Source organism: Sarcophilus harrisii, chromosome 2 (assembly GCF_902635505.1).
Source record: "Sarcophilus harrisii chromosome 2, mSarHar1.11, whole genome shotgun sequence".
Taxonomy (NCBI): Eukaryota; Metazoa; Chordata; class Mammalia; order Dasyuromorphia; family Dasyuridae; genus Sarcophilus; species Sarcophilus harrisii.
The window spans coordinates 316,190,695-316,215,445 of record NC_045427.1 but is presented as its reverse complement, the minus strand read 5'-3'; the positions used below and the strand labels follow the sequence as shown (position 1 = coordinate 316,215,445).

Sequence of the window (24,751 nt, the reverse complement as noted above, 5' to 3'; positions counted from 1 at the left end):
ACAACAAAAGTTTTTTTTTTTTTTTAATTTGGAACATTATACTATTAGTACAGTATCTAATTGGTGAAATAGATAGAGTGCTAGATGTGGAATCAGGAAGACATTTTTCTCAACTCAAATCTGGCCTCAGACATTTTACTACCTATGTGACCCTGAGCAAGCAACAAACTTATTTGTTTCTGTTTCCTCCTTTGTAAAATGAACTGGAGAAGGAAATGGCAAACTACTCCAGGCTAGTTAGTGACTATTTTTGGAAATTTAAAAGCCAAAAACAAAAGGTGAAGAGAGAGAAAGGGAATGACTAAGATCACCTATCAGTGTTATTAATGTCAACATTAGAAATGCTACAAGATTTGATCTTGATCTTTTATCTAAATACTAATTAATAAATGTCAGAACATCACTTACAGAGATGACATCTTCTATTTTCAAATTTATTAATAAATATTTTCCCATCCTTCTGAATGAGATACTATTATATCCATCCCAATGATGAAACTGGCAGGTTTGTCTCACATGATGTTGTTAGTGAGTGTTAGGTCTGAGACTCTCTAGAAGATTCTCAATTTCAGGCTTCCCTTTCATAATTACTTGATAGGCAGGTGTTTTATAAATATTTCTGATATTTCAAAATTATATATAAAGATTTTCTTTTCCCAAGAGCATCACTAACATAACAGTACCGTAGTGCGGAAAAAAAGCAGGAAAGGAGTTTGATATGATGTAGCTCATTACATAGTTTTGTAAATTATGGGCTTATCCTTTTTCTCTCAAGTTTTCAACAATGGTAAACACAGGAAGAGAATATAACACTGTTGGTCCACGAGATGAATGTTAGTTCTGTCTCTTAGCACTACCATAAAAGGGATCTACTGTCCTTGCACACAAAGTTATACATGGCAGAAAGAGTCACCAGGGTTTCTATTGCTTTCATTGTAAAAAGTGACATGAAATACCTGATTGCTAGAAAATTGATAAACACCATTGTTAGTCTTTAAGTCAGACCTATTCATTTACCTTCAACTTTGGGTTTAACTTCAGCCACACGCTCTGCAAACTTCTTTTTGAAGTATAAAGATTGTAACCTTTGCTGATAATGGTTTATTCTGTAAAAGCAAACATCAGCTAATTAACATTTATTTATTTGATATCAATGCCTATATGAGGAAAGAAAGAACGCAGGGAGGGGTTGCTACCAGACATTCACAATGGCTTTCAGAGACTATAACAGAAGGTAATCTGCCAAGTTTGCTTTGAGAAGATGTTTTCCACACTTTGACCTGGGTTGGGGAAAATGGTGTGCAAAACTCTCTGACTCAAAACAATCAAAGGTCTTCAGATGAATATTTGTTAGCCACTGTGAAATAAAGTCACCATCACACATACAGAACTTAGAAAGTCTTGGACATTTATGCACAGAGAGAACAAAAATAATACATTTTTGTAGTAAGATGGAAAATTTAATAACTTGTAAATATAATCTACTATGATACACACAGTTAGCTCATGGCAAAACTGTTTAGTATCTTCAGTATACCCTCATTACACCTGGGTCTTTGCTCTTAGAGCCTCATTACCACAGCATGCTCTCCAAATACAAAGGCCTTCTCTCTCTCCTCACTTCCACTGTAAACAATTAGCTGAAAAATCAAAATGTATTTAGGACATTTAGGAGATGTGTTGAAAAGTGACTCCAGATAACAATTTGTATTTTATCAATGGGAAAAAATTTTGTGGCTTATATTAGTGAAACCTAATATAATTAGGCCTAGGAGGAGGACAAAATATTCCAGATCACAATATGTAGTTGACCAATGTGTTTTTCTAATTATTCATTTGGCTGACCTTGTTATATGTCTTTATAGCAAAATAGGATTGTAAATTTTCCTCGTTCTCCTCAATAGTCTACATCTAAAGAGGATATATAGTACAAATTGAGCTCTACTCTTAGGCCTTTATGAGAAGAGTTTGTTTCTAATTTAATCCAAATATTTAGAAACCCATGGTTCCTTTGGGTAGTTCTGGACTGACTTATTTTGATGTAAACTATTTCTCAGATTGGAGCAGTCTCTTGAGCATGCATGGGCCACAGTAAACAACATGGACCCAAGCCAGTGACCTACCTCCTGCTTGGTCTGGGAAAAAACCTCCAGAGCATCAATATTGATTAATGTGACCCCACATATATGAGAAAGGTAGAGAGGGAAACAGTATTAAAAATGGAAAACAATAATGGCATAGGAGAAAATTAGTACTGACTTGGGGCAAACTTTCGAGATTTATAATAATCAATAGTAGACAAAACAATATATTTTAAGAACATAAAACCTCAATCAAGAGGGCAATCTATATTACATGTCAGCCATATTATTATTTTAGATGCATATTTGCATACAGATAAATGTATATGCATAAATATATGTGTCTGAATATGTGTGGGAATATATGCATGTAGGTCTATTTATGGACGTCTATAGTTATGCGAGTTTATGTGTGTACCTATGGGTGGGTGTGAATGTACGTGTGTGTGTGTGTGTGTGTGTGTGTGTATAAATATATCTGTGCTTAACTATAGCCTGCTAGGGAGAGATGGGGGAATGAAAAGGGAAAAAAAGAATAAAATAAAAAGTGTTCAGCAGAGAACAAAAGAATAACCTACAAAGAAGCAAAGATAGACACTCATGAAAATGATGTCTTCTATTTTTATACATGCTTTCTTGAAATGGGAATTTGTTATATATTTTGTATCCTTCCTGATATTCTGCTGGACACATGACAATATTTTGTTTTGTTTTCCTTTTCTGTCTTTTTTCTATTCTGTTTTTTCTTATTTTGTATTTAGTTCAATAATTTTTTAAAAAAAGAATCATAAATCCAATACCAAACAATTCTGAATGAGGAAGAGTTTAGAATACTGTAAGATTTCAAATGGAAATTTCCCACTTACATAGTTAAGCTGGTTCTATAACATAAATAGTTTTACTCTAATTTGAACTCATAGAATGATCTACACAAATATATCCCTGAACTCAAAGCAATTAATTCTTAGTGACAACATCACACTCAGAGAGATTAAGTGACAACTGAACTAACTGTAAGTATGCTCCAACGTACCGGCTCATTTCAAAAAGGAATCTATCAGCTTTTGCCATCCGATCCAACTCATGCTTGTGCTCCTCCAGTAGGTCAATATCACTTTTTTCAGGAACAAATTTCAGAAGCTAAAAGAAATACATCAAAAAACATGTTTATGAAATTCTTCTCCCCCATCAATCTGGATTTTTCCATCTCTTACTTACTTAAATTTCTGATATCCTTATGGTTTTTTGCCATATTTAACAAATTTATCATATTATCCTCTAATTATTTATAACAATAATATGTTGTGCTTTATATAGTGCTTTAGAATCTGCAAATCACTTTACATATCTTATTTGACTTCATGAGGTAGGAATTATTATCATCCTCATTTTAAAGATGAGGAAATTGAGATGGAGAGGTATATGGATTTGGCCAAGGTCACACAGCTAGTAAGTTATTGAAGCATGATTTGAATTCAGGTCTTTCTGAGTCTAACACTCTTCTATCTATTGAGTCATTCAAGCTCTTTTTCCCCAAAACTGGACTTTTTTTTTTTTTTAGAGGACAGAGACTAAGCCTTATTTTCCTATATCTGACACAATTCTGAGCCATATAACAATTAAAACTATTTGACTCCTACAGCAAATGTTAAGAAAAAAAAAAAAAGATGTGGGGCATGTGTCTCTTTCATAGCTGTAGCCCTGAATAAACCTTTTGAGAAATTTTCAATATAAATGGGTGTATCTCTAGGGCATTTGCTTTGGAAAAAATTTCTAAATAATTATCCATGACTTTATATATTCACAAAAAGAAGAGACAACATTAGGAAAGAGAACAGATTCTCTAGACATTTGTATAATGTCTTGCTTTGAAAATCTGTCATTATTACAAACCTATTGCCCACTACATAAGAAAATACTAAGCTGGATTTTGTAAAAATAAATCTGAAAAACATAGTCCCATCCTTTAAGAAACTTATAGTCTAATCAAGATGATATGAGCTATATAAAACAAATATAATACAGGGGACTATATGATGTGGTAAATGACAAAGCCCCTTAAGAAAATCTGAGGATGAAAGATCATTTTCAGTTTGGGGAAAGGGATGGTCAAGGTTTCATGGAGTAAGGCCTTGAAGATTTCAATGAAGCAGATGAAGTATTTTCTAAATATTAAGAAAAGACCATGAAAATGCATTGGGGTCAGCAAGTAGAGGATGAGGAAAGGGAATTGCATGAAATAAGGTTAGAAAGGTAAGTTAGGGCCGTAATGAAGAGAGAATGAGATTCTACAACAGGAAGAAGCTCTTATATCACTAGTCAGTGTGTGATCATCATAGCAATGTTCTCTCTTTCCCCAGCAAGGAAAACATTAAGATTCTCTAAAAGGAAGAATAATTTGAGATCTTTGCTGCCACTTTTATCTCAGAATGGTACTGTTGGTTTCATATTACAAGTCCCATGAGCAGATTCACTGTCCTTTTCCTGTCCTATTATGCAAGGTTAAGTAAACTGCTGGTTCTTCTCCAACATTTCATACCTGATGCTTTTGGAAGAGCATTTAGCAGCTTCTCATATTCAACCCAAACAAATTCAAAACTTCATCAAATCACTTAAGTCCCTTTGAACTTTCTAGCTTTCATATGTTGCTTAATTTTGTTACCATATGTTAAATTTAATACATGCTTTAAAAAACAGATAACTATAAAAGAAATTCAAAGTTTCATATAAAATCATCTTGTCTATTCTTTGTATTTTAAAATGTACGGCTACCAAGTTTACAATAAAATAAAAAATTCAATTTTAAAAAATTATGAATTTTTATCTTAATTTATAGGCAAGCTTGTCTATTGTAAGAAAGGATTCATAAACAAAACTTAGGCCTAAAAGGGCATTTTGGCATTTTTTAGGTTTGAAATCTATATATTCAATATAATGGTTTACTTAGTGAATCAAAGGAATTAACACTTCAGTAAGTTCAGGAGTTTGGGAGACATTAAAAATGAATTTTCTAGAGTTTCTAGAACTAGGTGAGGCAGCTAATGCCAGATCTAGATTCAGGAAAAAACAAGTTCAAATCCAGTTTTAAGATATTGACTAGCTGAGTGATTCTAGGTAAGTCATTTAACCTGTGTCTGCCTTAGTTTTCTCTACTATAAAGTGGGGATAATAGAGTACCTATCTCAGGATTATTATAAGAACTACATAGTATATATGTAAAAGGATATAATATAATGTCCAGCACATAGTAGATGCTTAGGAAATGCTCATTTCTTTCTTTTCTTCTTTAAACGACTTCTGATGGCTACTTTTCTTACCAAGACACACGGACTGCCATGCTCTCTCTACCACAAATTTCTTTACCATCAGAATTTTATAAATGAAAGTTACCTTAGAATTCATTTCCCCCAACTCATTTATTAAACATGAGGCATCAACAAGGCCATTTTGCTTAAGGTCACAGAGCTAATTAATTGCAGGGCAGTATTTGACTATCTCTGTCTCCTAGCCTGCTCCTTTGAGTTGATAACAGGGCATTGATAACAGGGTTTTCCTTCCACTAGAATTACCTGTTCTCTTCCCTTATCCTCAACTATTTCATGTATTCAACAGAGTTGGCTACTATGATCACAGCTGGATTTCAAATTCTCTACTCTACATTGCCCTTTAAATCAAAGCATGATTTGGGAAAATTTGGTTCTCTCCCCACTATTTCCAGACACAGAAGTAAATATGAGGCTGTACAAGTGTATATGAATATATATGAATATATGGATATGTTTGCATATCCACATACAGGACATAAACAGAATAAACAAACAGTGATTATGGAGTAGGAAGACACAAATAATTAGAGGAAATCCAAAAAGGCTTCTTGAAGGAGGTAGCTGAACCTTGAAAGAAGCAAGGGACTCTGAGCAGCAAAAGTAAGAAGGAACAACATAAGCAGGTGGTAGAAAATTTAAATGGGAATAAAGCCGAGTAGACAAGTTAGGCAAGAGTATAGATGAATAACCAGATTGGAAAGATACAAAGAATTCAAAACAGATTCTATCCTCAAGGAGCTTTGGTATATTCTACTGAGGAATATAACTTATATGTATAGGTAAATATTAATTTGAGAAAGGAAAGATATAAAAAGGATCAGGTAATACTTCCCTTAGAAAATACTATATAAACTGACACTCATGGAAAATAGTAGGAGTTTTAAGAAGTAGAGAAGGAGTATATTCCATGAAGGAAATGAAATGCCAAGTTTAGGCATTAACTAAGAAGCCAGTCTGACTACAATATAGAGCACATAAAGGAGCCTGGAAGAGTTGACTATTGTAGCATTGTGGGTAAGTGATCCAATATTTAAGGCTTCCTTTACTTTCAGGTAAGATGGAGGAAGTTACCTGCTTATTACTTACTTTGAATAAGACTGATGAGTAGATGACAGGAACTAAGAGAATTAAGTATATGTCATATTTATTAGGTATATGAGACTTATGGCAGATATAAAGAGTGATAAGGAATCAGATGAGTTAGACACTAGATGCTTAACATAGGTAGGCAAAAGAAAAATCTGAAAAGCATGAGGTAAGAAAATAAGATGGATGAGTAAGAATGGAAGCAGAAATAGGAAAATAAAGTGAGAATGGAAAAATTAGGGAAAAGACAAAACAAAAATAGAGAAAGATAATTTCTACCACAAATTATTACAAAGGAAGAGATATAAAGTGTGCCACTTGGGCAGATTACATTTTACTATACCGATATTCTGATAAGTGTCTTTTTTGATGTGTACTCTATTTGCATTTCCTGCTTTTTTGGCAGGGTTTTGAAATATTTTCACTCAAGGAGGAATTTTGCTGGATATAGTTTCACTGTAAATGGATCTTGTGGAATTTTAAATGGACTACCTTATTCATAGAGGCTGAAAGTCTTAAGAAGAAAACAGCTTTTCAAACAGACATTTTCCCAGGACAAGTAGCTTTTTATCAAGGAATTGGAATGCAGTATCCTCTGTAAAAGGAGGGTATCGTCCTAAACCTGTTTATTTTTATTTGAAAAGATCAATTCCTGTCTGTCATGACACAATTTTATGTTTTGTTTGGCAAGGGAAACTTAGAACAAAGTGTTGTAGAAAAATATATTTTAGGTTCATTTTAGGTTCTTTTCCAATGTATTCATACAGAAGGAAGCCTAGTGAACCTGCATTTACTTTTAACCATTTGGCTAATTGACTCAAACAAATGAACCTTAAAAGTTGGAAAAGATACTTGAGATTTAGTCCTTCCTATTCTGTCATTTTTCAAGTAAGAAAATTACCCAAAAAGATAAGGTGACTTGTTCAGAATACCACAGGTTAGGTTTCTAATTCCACAGCCTATTTTCTATTACCTAGTAGCCATGTTAAATTTTCCATAACTGATGGTTGTCAGAGCTTCTGTTTCTGGCAATTTTAGCCAAGGTAATTGCAGGGAGTGGTGATATCCTGGGACAATAAAGCCACAAAGGAGTTGTGACATTCATCTTAAAGAGCAGGTTAACTTAAGGTGTGTCAACTTTACGCCTCTAACATTCCCTGCTGTTTTTTTATGAAATATTTTATGATGGCACAATGAAGAATTAAGAATAATATGTATATGCAAACACACACACACACACACACACACAAAATGATGGAGCCAATTTATTTAAGTATTTCAGGCTCAGTATTGAGCAGCATAAATTAAGCAATATAAAACTTTCTACAATCTGAAAATGTCTAGGTTGGTACTGTGAAGTGCTAGTGAGACCAATATAACAAGTTGGACAGAAGCCTCATGTCAATATTTAGGTGTGGAATAGAGTGAGAGAACATAAATAGCCATGTCAAAATATCACACCCTTCTGCTCCCCCATGCAAAACACCTAAAGATGACTCTCCAATGATGACAAATCAGTAACTTCTGTTGCTACTAAAAGGAAAAGGCAAATCCCCTTGAGAATTAAGTAACACACAAATCTGTTTACATAATGCAGATTTATTCCACTAACACCTTACTGTGCAGCCTTAGACCAAAGCTTCTTAAACTATGAGTCATAGGTCATGTAAATGAATGTAGGGGCTGTGAAATTATGACTTATTATCAGTAAATATTTGATTTGTTTATCTATTTTATATAGCTGGGATAGCATAAAAATTTCTTGGGCAAAAAGAGGTCACAAGTAGAAAAAGTTTAAGAAGCCCTGCCTTAGACAATATGAAAGGGACTCTAGATTGTCAAAGGCTATGGCAATGGAGTGTGAGCAATGGTACTCTTATGTAACAATCTGGAAAAGTCCTCAAGTATACCGCATCTTTGATTGGAAAATCAGTCTAAGTTCAGAGAAGTTGGAGTTGGCCAACAGACGAAAATTTAAAGTTATAACAATTCACAAAGACTGTCCACTAAGGCATGGAAGATTTGTGATCAGCATAAGGGAAGAGAGAGGCTTCCTATCAATGAAGTCATAGATGTCCTGAACCACCATTTAAAAGAGTAAGACGTGAGATAACTCTGTGAAATGGCAGTATTCTACTGCTCACAAACTAACAGTGTTAAATGCTCTGCAAAGGACACGGGGACTTCATGGCAGCTTCAAGAATCCCTAGAAGTTAGGATTCTCAGATCTCTTTTTACAGAACAATAGAGCTATCAATCTGTCAATCCTTTCCGTGTCCGGGCTGGGTGAGGTTTCCAGTGATTGCTGATTATTTCCCAGGATTGCTGATTTAGCACTAGAAGGAGCCTCAGAAGTTAAAGTTAATCAACTCACTCCTTTTAAAGATGAGAAAACTCAAGTCAAGGAGAGTGGAGGGACTTGACTCAATACTCTATAGGTATAAAAGGTCCCATGTCCTTTTTCTTCAAATTCAGGGTTCTTTCTACTGACTCACATAATCCCTCTTCTTATAATTATGAAGTTGATTTTTGAAACCAAGTGTAATTTAATGTTCTATTGTTTGGGCCAGTGTTTTAGCTAGTTGCTGTCAGTTTGGAGCAACATATTTGCTTTCCCTTCCAGCTTTATGTTGTTTGCAAATAAGCATGCCCCCTGTGCTTTTTATGATTGTACAATAATACCACTGCAGAGAAGGCAGGAAATTCTCATCCATTTAATAAAAGAGCAAATTATAGCAGATAAAATAGATTTAATTTATTACCCATCATTAAATTAAAGAATAATGTTAATAAATATAATGTAATGAAGCATTTATGTAGCAATTTAAGATCTGCAAAGTGCTTTATATTTCAACCTGTCAGAACTCGAAGATATAGGTGCTATTATTATCCCTGTTTTACAGATGGAGAAACTGAGGCATAAAATTCTCAAATGACTTTTTTAGGGTCTGAGCAGGACTTAAACTCAGATTATTCCTGACTCTAGGCTCTGACCTTGTAACTGCATCATTTAGCTCTGAATAGCACAGAAAATTCCTTTTTAACATCTCCTATAATATCTATTGAAGTAGTAACTCCTTTGAATTACCAAGTGAACCATCATATTATCTGTACAGATTTCAACATATTCACTATACCATCTAGTGGTGTAATGAACATGCCTAGAAATTCTTTATTAGAGTTGGAATACACTGTGTTTCAACTTGTTCATTGCATTTACTAGAAAAGGTCAGCTTTTTCTCTAGCTCCTGATCTCTCTTGAAAAGTCTGTTTGGAATTTGTGCTATAAAGTGCAAGAGTATTTGTGACTCACTTGTTCCAACATGTCCTTTGGTAGATCTTCCTGTTCATCCATGGTTAAAATTGCCCGTTTGATTTCATCATTGGATAATTTCAGCCTATGGAAGAAAAATCATAGATTTTTTGAAACATCAAGAAAATAGGTTTCAAGATGAAAAGTTAATGAAGAAGATATTTAACTCTTATGCCTTAGCTATTGATGTTGAAGTATTTATTTTCTTTAATGAATTCATTTCCTGAAACTATAACATTTAAAATGGCATCTTGAAGCTGTTTTATTTTATTTCAGGGCTTTGTCTTAGAATATTCTCTCACAGAAAACAAATCATTTGTCTCACCCATTAAAGCCACAGAGTTGTTATGAATCTGTCCAATGAACTTAAAAAAAAAAGCTTTATAAGTATTTCAATATTGGTTTCCTGGGCAATTCTACATATTTTATTTTATGCAATCAAATATATTGTGAGAAGGGCTCCATAAGCTTAAATGAATTAGAAAAAAAAAATGTCCATTATTAACAATAATTTTAAAATATCAGGGAATTCCCCTCCCCCCTTCACTAAGATACCCAATTAGGTTTGAAGACTTCAAAAATACAGAGTTTTATTGTACAAACTTACTAATTTTAAGATTGGGACACCACCTCTACACAATGACTAAGAAATGTACATAAGAATCTGAATTACATCCGGCAACTTCTGCTTGTTTTCATTTTGTGAACTATTTAAAGCTCCTAAAAATGTCAAAAATTAGGAATGGATTTAAAAAATGGCGATATTTATCTTGTCAAGTGCCAAATATTAGCAACTCTTTAAAGCAGACAAAAACACATTCACAAATTCAGTTTTTGTTTGCCCATTGTGAATCTCAGAGTTTTATGTTCATAGATTGACTTAATTAAGATGTTTGTTTTAATTACCAGAGTTGGCATATGAAAGTGTTACCTGGTTTAGATCTCTGCTATGAAATAAAAGTTATAAAGTTCAAATATTTGTGGAAATTAAAATATTCAAGTTTTGTTGTTCTTGAGTTGTTTTAATCATGTCTGACTCTTTGATATTGGAGTCCATTTTCTTCTCCAGTTCATTTTACAAATAAAAAAAATTGAGACAAATAGGATTAAGTGCTTGCTTAGGGTCACACAGTTAGTATTTGTCTAAGGACATATTTTAACTCAGAAAACCCTCAAGAGGGACATCTCAGATGATTAGTTTCAATAATAGAAGCATTACCAGAATTACTTAAATTGTTAACTGTTTTACCCTGTTATAGACAAGGGATTATGATCTATTTATTTTTTTCAAGTCCACTGAATTACTTTGTATCCATATCAAGGATCAAAGATTTGTACTTTGACAGACTAAAAATGGATCATATTTAAGACTGGCCTTCATGGGAGAAAAGAGAGCAACAATTAGGAAATTCTTATAAGTCTGAAAGTTATTTTTTTCCCCTCTTATGGTAGAAGAAAGATCCTATTATTTGCAATATTCTCATAGATAGTATACAAGAAAGTATCCAAATGAATAAGATTCACAGACCTCAAGTAGTCTGATATCCTCCATCAGTTATCCAGAAATATTGTTACTCTTTAGGTTAATAATTAGCACCAATAAAGCAGTTTTCATTTTTCAAAGTATCATATTGTACTTATTACCACCTATAGTCAAAAAATTGTAGGTTGCAATAAAAGAAACACAAATTTCTTCTAATCCTTCTTTCATTTCCTTATAACTCATTACATCAGTAATGAAATTATAATCCTTAAGATTCCACAACACATTTAATTTACATTTGTCATGGCTCAGTGGAGAGAGCCTTTGGCCTGGAGTTGGAAAGACCTGAGTTCAAATATAGTCTCAGATACTTAATAGCTAGTGATTCTAGACAAGGCATTTAACCTCTACTTTTGCCTCTGGAGAAGGAAATGGCAAACCACTCCAGTATTCTTGTCAAGAAAAAGCCACAGACAGTATTAGTGTAATATGATCCACAGGGTCACAAAGAATTGGACACAACTGACAACATATTTTATAATATAGTTGTTTGTGTATATGTGCATTATTGTATAAGTGAGTAAAAATCTCCTTGAGATCAGAGACGGTTTTTAATTTGTTTTGTCCTTTTGTTGTTGTTCTTTTTATTCCTAGCACTTAGCATGTTGTCTGGGATATAGGAGATGCTTTATAAAACTAGCTGAATACCTTAACTAAATTTAGTGCCTCCTACCTATTACCATATTCCATAATCTATATGATTTAAGTACTTAGTAATTTTTAATTAATTGTTACAAGACAAAGAAATACATATGGAAAAAATGACTTTATATATAGGTCAACAAGACCTATATAGAAAATCATCTAAGAAAGGAAAGATAAGGAAAAGAGATGTAGGATTCTGAAAAGGTGATCTGGGGTTAGATAAGCTGGTGCCATGCTCAATTGAAATTTCTCCAAATTTTGGACCAGATTTCATTAAAAGCGATTTCAAAAAAAACCTCATAGCTTTTAAGCCATAGCTCACAGCTCTCCTTCCAAATCCCTACATCATTCCCTTCCTCTACATCATTCTCGTAATTAAAGTAGTGAAGCAGAGTACGAGCTTATCTGCCTTAAAGAAAATTTGCACATCATATCTCATAAAGGAGTCTGTTAACAAAGAAAGTGGCAATAGGAAGCCCATAGTTCTGAACCAGGACCAACCATTGTACTTAGAGTACTCTAGAAATCTTTATGTCATCAACATGTTCATATGAAAACCTTTAAACTTATTTATAGCTAAAATTAAGCAGAGTTGGTTTGGGCAGACATGACAGGAAGACTATTGTCATATTACATATTTGTAATAGAAATAGGCTCAAATCAAATCAATAATACATCCTAGATAGCTATACTGTTGTGTGCACACTAACCAAGTCAACAAGCACTTAAATGCTTATTTGCTGCTTAGGTTCTCTTTCTTATGTTTAACATACAACAGAAAGAAATATGATCACTTTTGGAAGGAGAAAACAGCAGCTGGATAGAGTGTTAGATCTACAGTCATCTTCCTTCCATCAAATGCAATCTTAGAAACTTACTAGCTGCATGTCACTGGGAGAGTCACCTAACCCTGTATGTCTCAGTTTTCTTATCAGTAAAATGAGCTGGAAAAGAAAATGGTAAATCACTTCAGTAGTTTTGCCAAGAAAATTCCAAATGAAGTCATGAAGAGTCAAACACTGTTGAAAATGTCTGAACAACAAAAAGAAAATAAAGGGGCAACAAGTTATTTAAGGAAGGTTTAAACTGCCATTAATGAGAATCAACTGGATGTGAAAAATGTATATAAGGATCAAGAGGAAGGTTTTGCTTACAAGAAAAAAATAATTCTGTATACTTTTCACACAGAATTGGAGAAACCCTTTTATGGGTTAGCTCTGGAACTGCCTTCTGTTTTGTATTTAAAAGAAATGGAGTCAAAAAATCATAGAGTGAGAACAATGAGTACCAAATTTGCATTTCATTAGTTCTCCATATGGACCCCAGAATTTCTTCCTTTTGAAATTGTATATATGTGACCTCCAGAGACTGTCTGGACTGAACTCAACCTGAGGAACAATTTGAGCTTCTCTAAAAATGGGGAATACAGAAACTTAAGAACTCCAGAAATGTGACCTATCTTTTAATCACCCCTTGGCCTGCTAAATGAAGATAAAGAAGCAAGTTTCACAGGGAAGGCCATGTCTACAATACTATGAATTGGTAGTCAGTTCTAAATGTCAAGAAATGACTTTGTGAGTGATGGTTTAAAATTTCCAATATTCATTCCTCTAACTTATGAATAAATACATAACAGAATTCTGTAAAGGTGGAAGATTACAACTTTTGAAAGTCTTTCCCAATCCTCTTAAAGTTATTCTCTTCCTTCATTTGATTATCTTCAAATTATATTACAACTGCAAATAACTATGTGCAAAGATAATTTATATGGCTATAGATATAGCTATATTTAAAATATGTCTCTATATGTTTCTATAAGATATATAGATGTGAATATATCTACATATATCTTGTCTGTACATAGTTATTTGCAGGTATATTTCCTATATGCAGTATATTTTCTAGACTTGCTGAGACTAAAGATTATTTTTATATTTCTTTTTGCCTCAATGCCTGGAATATAATAAATAAATATTTTCTTGCTGACTTGATGGCTTGCAGTTCAGCTTTTTTTTTTTTTTTTTTTTAATAAAGCAGAAAGATAAAAGAAACAGCTTCAAATACTATTTCATATACTAAATAGTTGTTGTTGTCATTTCATCTGTAACTGATTCTTCATTACCTTATTTGAGATTTTCTTGGTAAAGTTACTAGAAGGGTTGCCATTTCTTTACAGGTGAGGAAATTGAGGTGAACAGGAACAAGTGATTTGCCCAGGGTCACATAGCTAGAAATCACAAAAATGAGCCCTCCTGCCTTCAGACTTAGCCTTTATTTGCTATACCACCTATTACCCCGTACCTAACAGTACCAAATGTTTTAATAATTTACCATGAGGGTTGAAATTAAATTTAAAATTAAATTGAAACTGCCTTTTAAGCAAATTAAAAATATGAAGTCGCCTCAGTGTTTTTGTCTTAAATTTGTATTAGACATTTGAAATTCAAAGTAGATTGATTCAGGTTCTCCTATTCTGTTACGAACATTTTCTTCCAAGCCTCAGAATTGGAAGGAACCTCAAAAGGCAGGTCATTCTTTATTCACTGTATGAGATCTGTATAAAATCTCTGCAGGTAAGATAAAGACCTGTTCCCTACCTCTATAAAAAAAAAAAAAGTGAGGGGAAAGAGAACAATGGGACACTTTTATGGTTTACTGTATTCAAGTTGCAGACATTAAACTGTCTGGGGAAAAAATATGGCAAGACACTTCATAAAAATGTATTTTATATGGTTTCATTTTGCAATATAAACCCTGTCTCTAAATTTTTTTGAAAGCTGTTTTAGGGAATAAAGCAGACTAAGTTATGTAGTTCTTGCACATATGTATGTGTGCATATGAGCTATATAGTTCTTGCACATATGTATGTGTGTGTATATATTTATATGTAGAAAAATTCTTTTTCTAAACCTATTTTTGTGTAAAGTTATATGTGTGTGTGTGTGTGTGTGTGTGTGTGTAATTCTTGGTCACTTTAGTGAAGGCCAGACAAATGAGTAGTTGGAGTTTAGCCAATGTTGTTAGTCCTTTTTCCTATCCATGCCCAATTTTTTCTCGGTCTCTAATACTATAGAGTTGGCATTTCAAACTAAATGAAAAGACATGAAATATAATTTACATAGCAATCTCATAGGTTTCTATCTCCAAATCACCAAATTCTATTAATTAAAAAAAATAGTAATTCCTCTTATCTGTACCTTTTTTTTAAACCTCCATTAATGCCACTTCAGATTAGGCCCTTATCACCTCTTACCTGGATTATAGCAATAGCTTTTCTAATGTCCTTAACTTTACATCTTCTTTCTTCAACCCATCCTAGTCAAGATATACCAAATGAATTCTCCTTAAAACATTGCTCTCTCGGGTCTTATGAATGTAATAAAACAAATAATGCTACTTAAACTAATATGAAGATTTAGTGCTATGTCAAATTACCAAAGGATACTTTCCAGAGCTGAACAAATTAATAACAAAATTTCATTAGAGGGGAAAAAAAGATTTAGATGATCAAGGGAAATGGAGTAGGAAAAAGGAAAGAAATGAAAGAGGACAAGCACTTCTAGATTTTAAATTAAGCTGTATAGAGCAGGAATAAGTTATTTGGCAATTACTTGTTTTTTTCTTTTTTTTAAACAGATTAGTGGAAAGGATTAGATAAAACAGAATAAGAAATAATTTGTTAGAATATTAGTAGTCAGTTGGGAAGAGAGAAGAGAGCAGAAGAAAAAAGAGAATTCATAACTATTATGACAGTCTGTCCTAATAAGGAATATAAAGATAAAGCAGATAAGTTTGATTATATTACACTGAATAGCTTTCGTATAAATAAAATTAATGGATCTAGATAAAGAGGGGAAACTTATCTATGCCAATATGCTTTGTACTTCTTTGATTACAATCTTTCACAGAAAAACTTAACCATTTGCAATTCTTTTTAGACCTCGATTTGTTTGTTTGTTTTTCATATCCATTGGGACTGATTCATGGTCTCATGTATTTGCTTAAAAGAAATTGGTAGAAAGAGCTTGAAAAGACTTTTCAATTAATACTTATTAAGTATCTATTATGTACCAGGCAACAGGAGCTACAAATGAAAGAAAAAATCCCTATTCTATAGAAACTTCAAATTCAAAAACCTCTAGATCCAGAATCCATAATTTGGTCCATTCTACCTATGCAATCTTATTTCTCACTAATTACAATGATTAAATAAGATTGATGCTAATCCACTTCTGTGACTTTGATCATACTTTTCTTGCCCCTATCCCAAATTTCCTCTGCCTCTTTAAATTACACCATTTCAGGGAACTGGCCTGTTCTGAGGGCTTCTAAGACAGGCTACAGATATATATATGTAGCCTGTCCTCATGAAAGATCTAATTGTATTCTTAACTTTTTTGGTGACTATATGGATATACCTTTGTCCTTAACTCCTCATGCCTGCCCTCATCATGCTCCATCAGCATCTCAAAGAAACAAGTCTTTCCATATATGAGCTGAAAGAGACATGTTAAAAAAATAAAAAAGAAGAAGAAAAAGAAAAAAGAAAACCCAAACAACCCATACTTTTAGCCTTACTCTGATCCAATCCTTCTGTGGCAACCTTTATGTTTTCTAAAATAGCTATGAAGGATTGGTACTTAAGAGTTATATCACTCACTTGATACTTAATCAGGGATTAACTTGTACTATTAAAAAAATAACTTTCAAGTTTCTATTTTGTCTCTACAATAAGATAAGTTCTTTGTCTTGGGCTTCATATCTTATACAGAACTAAGCACATAATAGGCTCTCAATAAATGTTCTGTTTACAGAATAGGATAAAGGATTCTGTAAACAGAACATTTATTGATGTACACACCTTTAACCTGACCTTTTTCCTCTGGTAAGTAAGCTTTGAGAATAATAGAAACTCAAGAGTTGGAAGAAACTTTAAAAACCATCTAGTTCAACTAGAACCTAAACAGGAATCTCATTTATAATCCCTGCCAACCTTAGCCTGAAAACTTCCAAAGATGGGAAATCCACTCAATGCCTCAAGGTAGCCCATTCCACTCTGGGGGTATTGCTTAAATGTTCAAAAATTTTCCCTCACACAAAGTCCAAATCTGTCTCCTTAAAATTTCTGCCTATTGTTCCTTGTTCCATCCAGATACAAAAGTCTGACCTGCTTTTTATTAACAAGATTTCAAGACTTAAAAACAGGAATTAAATCCCAACTAAATCTTTTTTTTTTTTTCCCCCTCCAGGTTAAACATCAAAGGCCCTTCTCCATCCTAGTCGATCTCCTCTGCATGCATGTCATTATATCAATGGTATTCCTAAAATGCAGAGACTATGACTGAACACAAACAATTAAGCATTTATTAAGCACCTACTACTATATATGCTGGACACTGTGCTAAGGACTAGAGACACACACAAGAAAACCAGATCAATAAAAAATTATTACTATTGGGCCTTCCAGAATATGGCCAAAATTTTATTTATAGAACAGAGTCCCTATAATTCTAGAACCTTAGAATTAGAAAATACTTCAGAGATGATTGATTAATCCAATCTATAATTAAAACAAGAATCCCATATGCAACATTGCTAAGTAATAACTATAGAGGCTTTGCTTAAAGACCTCTGATGAAGGAAATCTCATGAATTCTCCCAAAGCAGTCTATTGTACTTTAGAGAAACTTTAATATGTCACAACAGGTTTCCCCTTTAATGTGAATTGATGTCATAGTAATAGAACTTTGCCTATATCAGCTATTAATTTATGTCACAAACAGTATAAGTCAGATTTTAATTCATTCCCTTTAAATCTGACTAAACTAAGTTTGATCACTTCAAGGGAGTATTTGTGGATCCTTCCAATCCTAAATCATTCTAATCTCTGATACATTTGGAGATAATAAATTATGCGGAATTAGAATGAAATAACTTCTTTAAAAACAAGACAGGAAAAAATATATTAAAACTCTAAAGCTCAATAATTGTCACTGTCAGCAGCCCCTGGTGAGTACAATCTGTTTGCAAGGAATTAGATCAATGTAATTACTCCCATAGAGATTTTAACTCTATGGCATAAAAATGAAAAATGACAGTAATCTTTTAAAAATTTTTTTTCAAATAGTTTCTTCTGAACTTAAATAACATTAAAAAACACAATGGATATAATATAAAAAATTAAAAGATTAAAATTACTTTAAAAAATCTTCAGTTAATTCAGCATTTATATAAAAATATATTATTTGTTAAGAGCAGCTAGGTGGTGCAGTAGACAGAGCAACAGGCTTGGAATAAGAAGAACTGAATTCAAATCCAGTCTCAGACATTTACTAGCTATCTGACTTTGGGCAAGTGCACAATCCTTATCTGCCTCAGTTCACTGTATGTAAAATGAGGACACATGTGAAGGAAACTGCAAACTACTCTAGTATCTTTGCCAAGAAAACTCCACACATGGAGTCACATAAAATCAGAAATAATTGAACAACATTATTTGTCAAAAGAGGCAGGGTGCTTAAAACTATGCCATTATGCACATAAATTGTCTTAAAATTATTTTCAATGGTGACTTCCTTAGGAAAATATATATTCTTCTTTAACACAATAGAGACTGTAAAATAACCTTAAGGGAGTATTCAGGGGGTAGTTTGTGAGTTGAATGAATGAATTCCAGGCAAGCTCAGAAACATGCTTTTCAATTAGACATTGAACTGAAATGTTCACATCAATTTTTCATATGTTATCAGATTAAAATTTAGTGACCTAAACTTCTCTGTCCCACACTGTAGAGATAGTTTATGTTTATAGTAACATAAGAATGATCAGGCTTCAGTATTACAAGATAGAGCATAAAATTAACTCTTTGCATTAGAAAGATATTCTCTCAAAAAAAATTTTAAGAACAGATAAAAAATAAACATGTTTCATTATTTATATTGCTGAAAGAATTTGACTTATGACAATGTCAATTGGCATGTTTTTGTAGAACTTGCTCAGCATGACTTTCCTAATACATTTGAAGCATTTTTATTTAGTAGATTTTTGAAACATTTCCATTAGTCCTCACAATGACTGTGATCATCCTTAATGTGAATTAACATGATGAAAGGAATAAGAGACTAAAGGACTAAATGTGATGGCACAATCCAATTGAGGCTGAAGAAGAATTTGAAATCCTTCCTCTGTTCAAATTTGTATGTTTTATGAATTATGCCCCTAAAGACTGAATTTTGAAAATTAACATTTTATTTTGGTTTAATCTTTCTTTTTTTTGTAAAAAGTAACAACAGAAGAAAATATTAAGACAAAATGCCACAAAGGAACTAAAGCTTGAAGGAAGAGAGCAATGATATTTAAAAAATTAACATTCTAATATTTGTTATAGTACAATTATACAGTGAGCTACCCCACAAACATTTATACACCAGAAAGCTAAAAAGGTCAATGAAAATAAAAACTTAGTTTTGTTATATATATATATATATATATATATATATATATATATATATATATATAAAATCTAGATAAAATCACTTTTTGAGTGCCAAAATTAAACAAATTGTTAACTTAAGGTTTTAAGTTGTGTGTGTGTGAGAGAGAGAGAGAGAGAGAAAGAGAAAGAGAGAGAGATTATAATGTATAAATATTGCTTACACTAATTAGTACTACAACACAGAAACATATTGCCCAAAAGGCTTATAATTTTTAAAGTTTGCAAAAATATACAGTTGTGAGTCACACAGTCAAATCATTCACTACACTGAATGGTTATATTATAAATGGTTATTACTCAACATTAACAATACCTTGAGAGCAGAATGTTGCAGTTCTGGGCCCTCCGGCCATCAATCACTGAAAGTTCTTTCACTTTGTGTCTGGAACTCAATGTGTCATCAATGGCATCTGTTTCTTTCTATAAAGGGCATGATAGGAATCCATGAAAGTCAAACAATGAAATTCTGACCACACACACACACACACACGAGTTGTTTTTAATAAGGTTTCTTCATATGTCCAAAAAAAAAAAGGAATCATAAACAAAGACTACAATCGAGCCTTTAAATGAAAAAACAATGAAGATGACATTTTAAAAACTATTATTTGAAGGTACATAAAGTTTGTGATGACAGTACAATCAAGCATAAATTATTAATGAGCATTTTATCTCTCTGTATTTGTGTGTTGTCTCCCCAAGTTCCCTCCCTGAGAGAACTGTCACAATGAATCAAGCTCACTTTGGATCTTCCATTGGCCATTTGAGACATGTTCAGTCAGTATTCATTCATTCATTCATGCTAGAATTATTTGCATCACAAACACCCAAAAGGTTGAACAATAAAGCCTTGCAGACTATTTTACATGCACCAGGAGGTTATCAAGTTCAGCTGGCACCTCATCATACTGGAACAGGACAGACTGTTCAAGGGACCAGTTCAAACTTTTGATTTCCATAATATATTTGTTGCTTACTCTTCTGTACAGGTAGCCAAAGACATCAGGCATCAAATAAAATGTCAGATATAAGAAACATAGCTTTTTATTTATTTTTGCCATAGTTAAATAAAGAGGTGTTAGAAAAATGACGGAAAAAGCTTGTGAAGAATGAAAATACACAATTCTTACATCATTAAATTTCAGGATCCACAAAGGTTTTCTAGGATGTTTCAACAAAATGTAGGAAAACAAAATAGCTTTCTTACTAAATATCAGCTTAGTTTAAGGGGGAAAAATTGAAATTGTGCTTCAATTGTCTTCCTGGCATCCTGTGATTCAGAACATACATTTGATGTATGAATGAACCCTGCTATAGTTAAGCATACAATGTAATTTTTCAGCAGGCACTGCATTTTGTATTGTCTACGGACAAACATGACTAAGAATTTCCAAGTTGACTATGAGCCAATTACAATAAATAAGATTTTTGGCAATCATTCCCTTACCTGCTTGGAGTTACTGTTGATAAAGAAATCCTACAGCCATAGCAGAAGCATGGAAAAGGCAATCAAAAACATGCAATTTAGTAGTCACAGTAAAAATCTCCATAAGTCATCATTCAGGAAAACTAGAAATAGAGTTATTTGCTGCAAAGGCGTCTCCCATCTCCTCTCTTTATATCTGTGACACACTCAAACACAGACTTTCTTCCATAGCTACCACTTCTTGCTCTCTTACCATCATTTAGCTCTGTCCTACATCTTCCATCTTTATCTTCCATCTTTACCTTTCCTTAATTATTTGGAAACTCTGTTCCTTCATTAACAATGTCCCTTTCATCCTGGACTTCTTTCTCTTTTCTACTCCATTTCTCTGCTCTTCTGAAAATATTGCATGTGCCTCTTTCTAGTATTGAGTGTGTCTATTCTCATGATCCATGACACACTGATCCAGAGGAAGGAACAGGTATATTTGTTCATTGCTTCTCCTCATTTTCCTCATTGTCAATACCTATAATACCATTATTCAAGCTCTATACTTTGGGGTTTCCTCCATTTGTTGATATCACCCAGTCGAGATCCATGTTAGAATCATCAACTAGCTTTCATTCCTTCAAAAGGTCAGTTTCCCTTCATTTTCAAGGTGCTCAATCTTCTTCTCCATGTTTTGGTTTTGACAGCTACCTTATGTGATTTCCCTTTCAATCTCCCATTCTTCCACTTCAGTCATCTCTACAAATCCCATGACATATATCTTCATTGCACTATCATTGAGGATAAAATGACAGTCCCACATTATGACTTCACATAGTTGAAGTACCTTCATTTTCCAAGCTTTGATATTCCTCTTGTAATAACATATGACTCAGTGAATCAAGAAAAAATGGAAATGGGAAAGGAATTAGGTAGACCTCATTGAACAACGCTCAAAGAATTAATAGCTAATGTCAACATAGAGAAAGGTCTCCAGGGATTAGCTCTTTCCCTCATCCTGTTTAAATTTTTGTCAAGGGAATATTTATGAAACTAGTGGATAGTGTGAAGCTATATACTGAATGACAAAATTAAGATTTTAAAGGTTCTCAATGAGATTACACCCTTACGTTTTCCACGTATATTCAGTCATGTTCAGCAAATATTTATCAATAAAGGAAACTGAATAGAAAGAGTCAACATCCTCAATTTAGATCAAAAAGTTATAATCATAAATATATGTGACTATGACAACATAACAACTATCAGGACAACAAAGGAGGTCTGTGAATGACACTAAGAAATGAAAACAAAGAAAAAAAAAAAGAAAGCGAAGGGGGAAAAAGTTTCCAATAGAAAGAAGTGTGGATGGCATGGTCAGAGTCCACTTGCCTTTACAAAAGATTAATTCCTAAGTTAAAATGCAGAAAATATATGGAGCTCAGGAAAAGGAAAATAAGGAGGAATTTTGCATAAAGAAGTTACAGTTTTTGTTACATAATTTTTCAAAATTGGAATGACTAAAACTTGGTTGTAAAAAATCCATTGCATTTTTCAGGCCAAAAATTTGCACAAAGAATATTTGCGTAATGTATTCCTTAAGGTCTCATTGGTCCTGGCAATACCACCAGGGTCAACGAGCTGTTTCATAAAATTCTTCTAGTGGGAAGCAAAAAGTTTATCCTCTTCCTATCCCACGCATCCAAGCAGTGATTGCTTTCCTAGAATAGCATTTTAAAATAAGCCAATAACTAACAAACAACTTAATTTACAAACCCTTAATTTAGTCAGTTTTCCTTTGTCCCTGAAGGAATAGCAGTTTTTCTCTACACCCTCAAGACTCCCTTCTCCTCCTATAAGAATGCATTCCTTTCAAAGGTAGAGAAGCTCCAAACTTGTAATGAGCCCCCATAGCTTTTTTTTTAAACAACTCCCTCACTGTCAGGGAGGACCACACCTACAGCATTGCAGCCAGATGTAAGTAGATCCTTTGTTTTTTTATAGGCCTCCAAAAGAGAAGCCTCTAAAAATTCTGAAAATTCATTCTTTGATGTAAAAATTCTCAAAACAAGAAATTAGAATTTTCTTGTGTTCTTCAGTGTGTTTTTTAATGTGGAAATTTAAGCCCATTTTCTCTGTTTTTAGCACTATGCCTGGCACATAGTAAGTGCTTAAATGTTAATTGACTTTTTTTCAGTTTTCAATGAAATTGTAAACTAGAAAATCATCATTGTCTATCCTAAGTCACCAACATATGAAGACGAAATCTAGAAGTGTCTAGAAGTCAAAATGGGCCTGGAGAGACTTACACGAACTGATGCTGAGTGAAATGAGCAGGACCAGGAGATCATTATATACTTCAACAACAATACTAGATGATGACCAGTTCTGATGGATCAGGCCATCCTCAGCAACAAGATCAACCAAATCATTTCTAATGGAGCAGTAATGAACTGAACCAGCTATACCCAGAAAAAGAACTCTGGGAGATGACTAAAAACCATTACATTGAATTCCCAATCCCTATATTTATGCACACCTACATTTTTGATTTCCTTCACAAGCTAATTGTACAATAATTCAGAGTCTGATTCTTTTTGTACAGCAAAATAATGTTTTGGTCATGTATACTTATTATGTATCTAAGTTATATTTTAATATATTTAACATCTACTGGTCATCCTGCCATTTAGGGGAGGGGGTGGGGGGTGAGAGGTGAAAAATTGGAACAAGAGGTTTGGCAATTGTTAATGCTGTAAAGTTACCCATGTATATATCCTGTAAATAAAAGGCTATTAAATTAAAAAAAAAAAAAAAAAAAAAGAAGTCAAAATGATCCACTCTCTTATTTTCTCAGATGATAGGAGGATATTCTAGAAGGAGGCACAACTTTATGGGAAAGCATGGTTAATTCTTTAGGTATTCTTTGTCTTTGAAAACTGTGACATCACATAATAAAATCTTTCAAACCCAAACCAAATGTTTCCATCTGATAGCTAAGATTAAAAAGAATGTTTTCATATAGATGTTAAAGATCCAATTTTTAAAGTCTTCAATTATTTACTCTAAAATCAGAAGTTAGTTTCAATATTCAAAGAGTTGATTCTTATAACAAATGATATATTTGGTTCCATAATCCCACTCATCTGAAAATAGTTAGAAAACCAGACTTTTTTTTGGTTGGCTACTCAATGGGAGTATAAACAATAAAAACATCTTTATTTGTACCTTGTGCTGGGGAAGCTGTTCATACAAGGTTCTATTGCAATAATAAATATATATTGACATTCCCATAAATGAAGTGCTTTAAATTTGTGATTATTTATAATCCTCAGTTCTATAGCAATAAATCACACTAAAATGAACTAAAGTTCACACTAAATGAAGGTCACACATTGAACTTTTTGAAATATAAAAATGAGCAGTATTTCAATAAGTCATAAACAACCAGAAATTAGTGAGTTCACCAAATGGATTTCAATCATTATCCAAAAAGTACAACCAGAACAGCAAATTGTATCTCTTGTGATAATTAGGAAGATGCATCTGTTCTACAAAACTTCTAAGTACCAAAAATGTCCACACTGAACAGAGGTTCTTGATTGAGCCTTTTGTTTTACTCTTCAGGGAAAAGCTACTCAAGATTTTGTCTTCAATGTAAAAAAAAAAAAAAAATCAACAAAACAAAGTCATCTTCTCTTTCTTTTCTCCTCTAAACTTATACCTTCATTCCTACCTAAACTCTCCTATGTAGTTTGATCCTCCACAATGACCTCAAACTTATCACGTTTAAATTGAGCTGATAAACTTTCCTTCTATACTTACTACTTGTAGTAGTGCTTACTACA

At 33.0% G+C, this 24,751-nt stretch overlaps 1 protein-coding gene across 3 annotated transcripts in view; it reads right to left on the bottom strand.

Moving 5' to 3' along the window:
* The window catches only part of DAAM1 (dishevelled associated activator of morphogenesis 1), a 201,860-nt gene that overhangs the window by 23,905 nt on the left and 153,204 nt on the right, over positions 1-24,751 (bottom strand). For 2 of the 3 annotated variants that reach the window (XM_031952665.1, XM_031952666.1), the window contains exons 16-20: positions 20,937-20,966; positions 19,803-19,909; positions 9,807-9,891; positions 3,115-3,221; positions 1,018-1,106 (exon numbers count right to left, since the gene is read on the bottom strand). In XM_031952665.1, coding sequence (XP_031808525.1) covers positions 1,018-1,106; positions 3,115-3,221; positions 9,807-9,891; positions 19,803-19,909; positions 20,937-20,966 — 418 coding nt within the window. The remainder of the gene's footprint in view (positions 1-1,017; positions 1,107-3,114; positions 3,222-9,806; positions 9,892-19,802; positions 19,910-20,936; positions 20,967-24,751) is intronic. The other variant, XM_003759314.4, reaches the window with a different exon arrangement.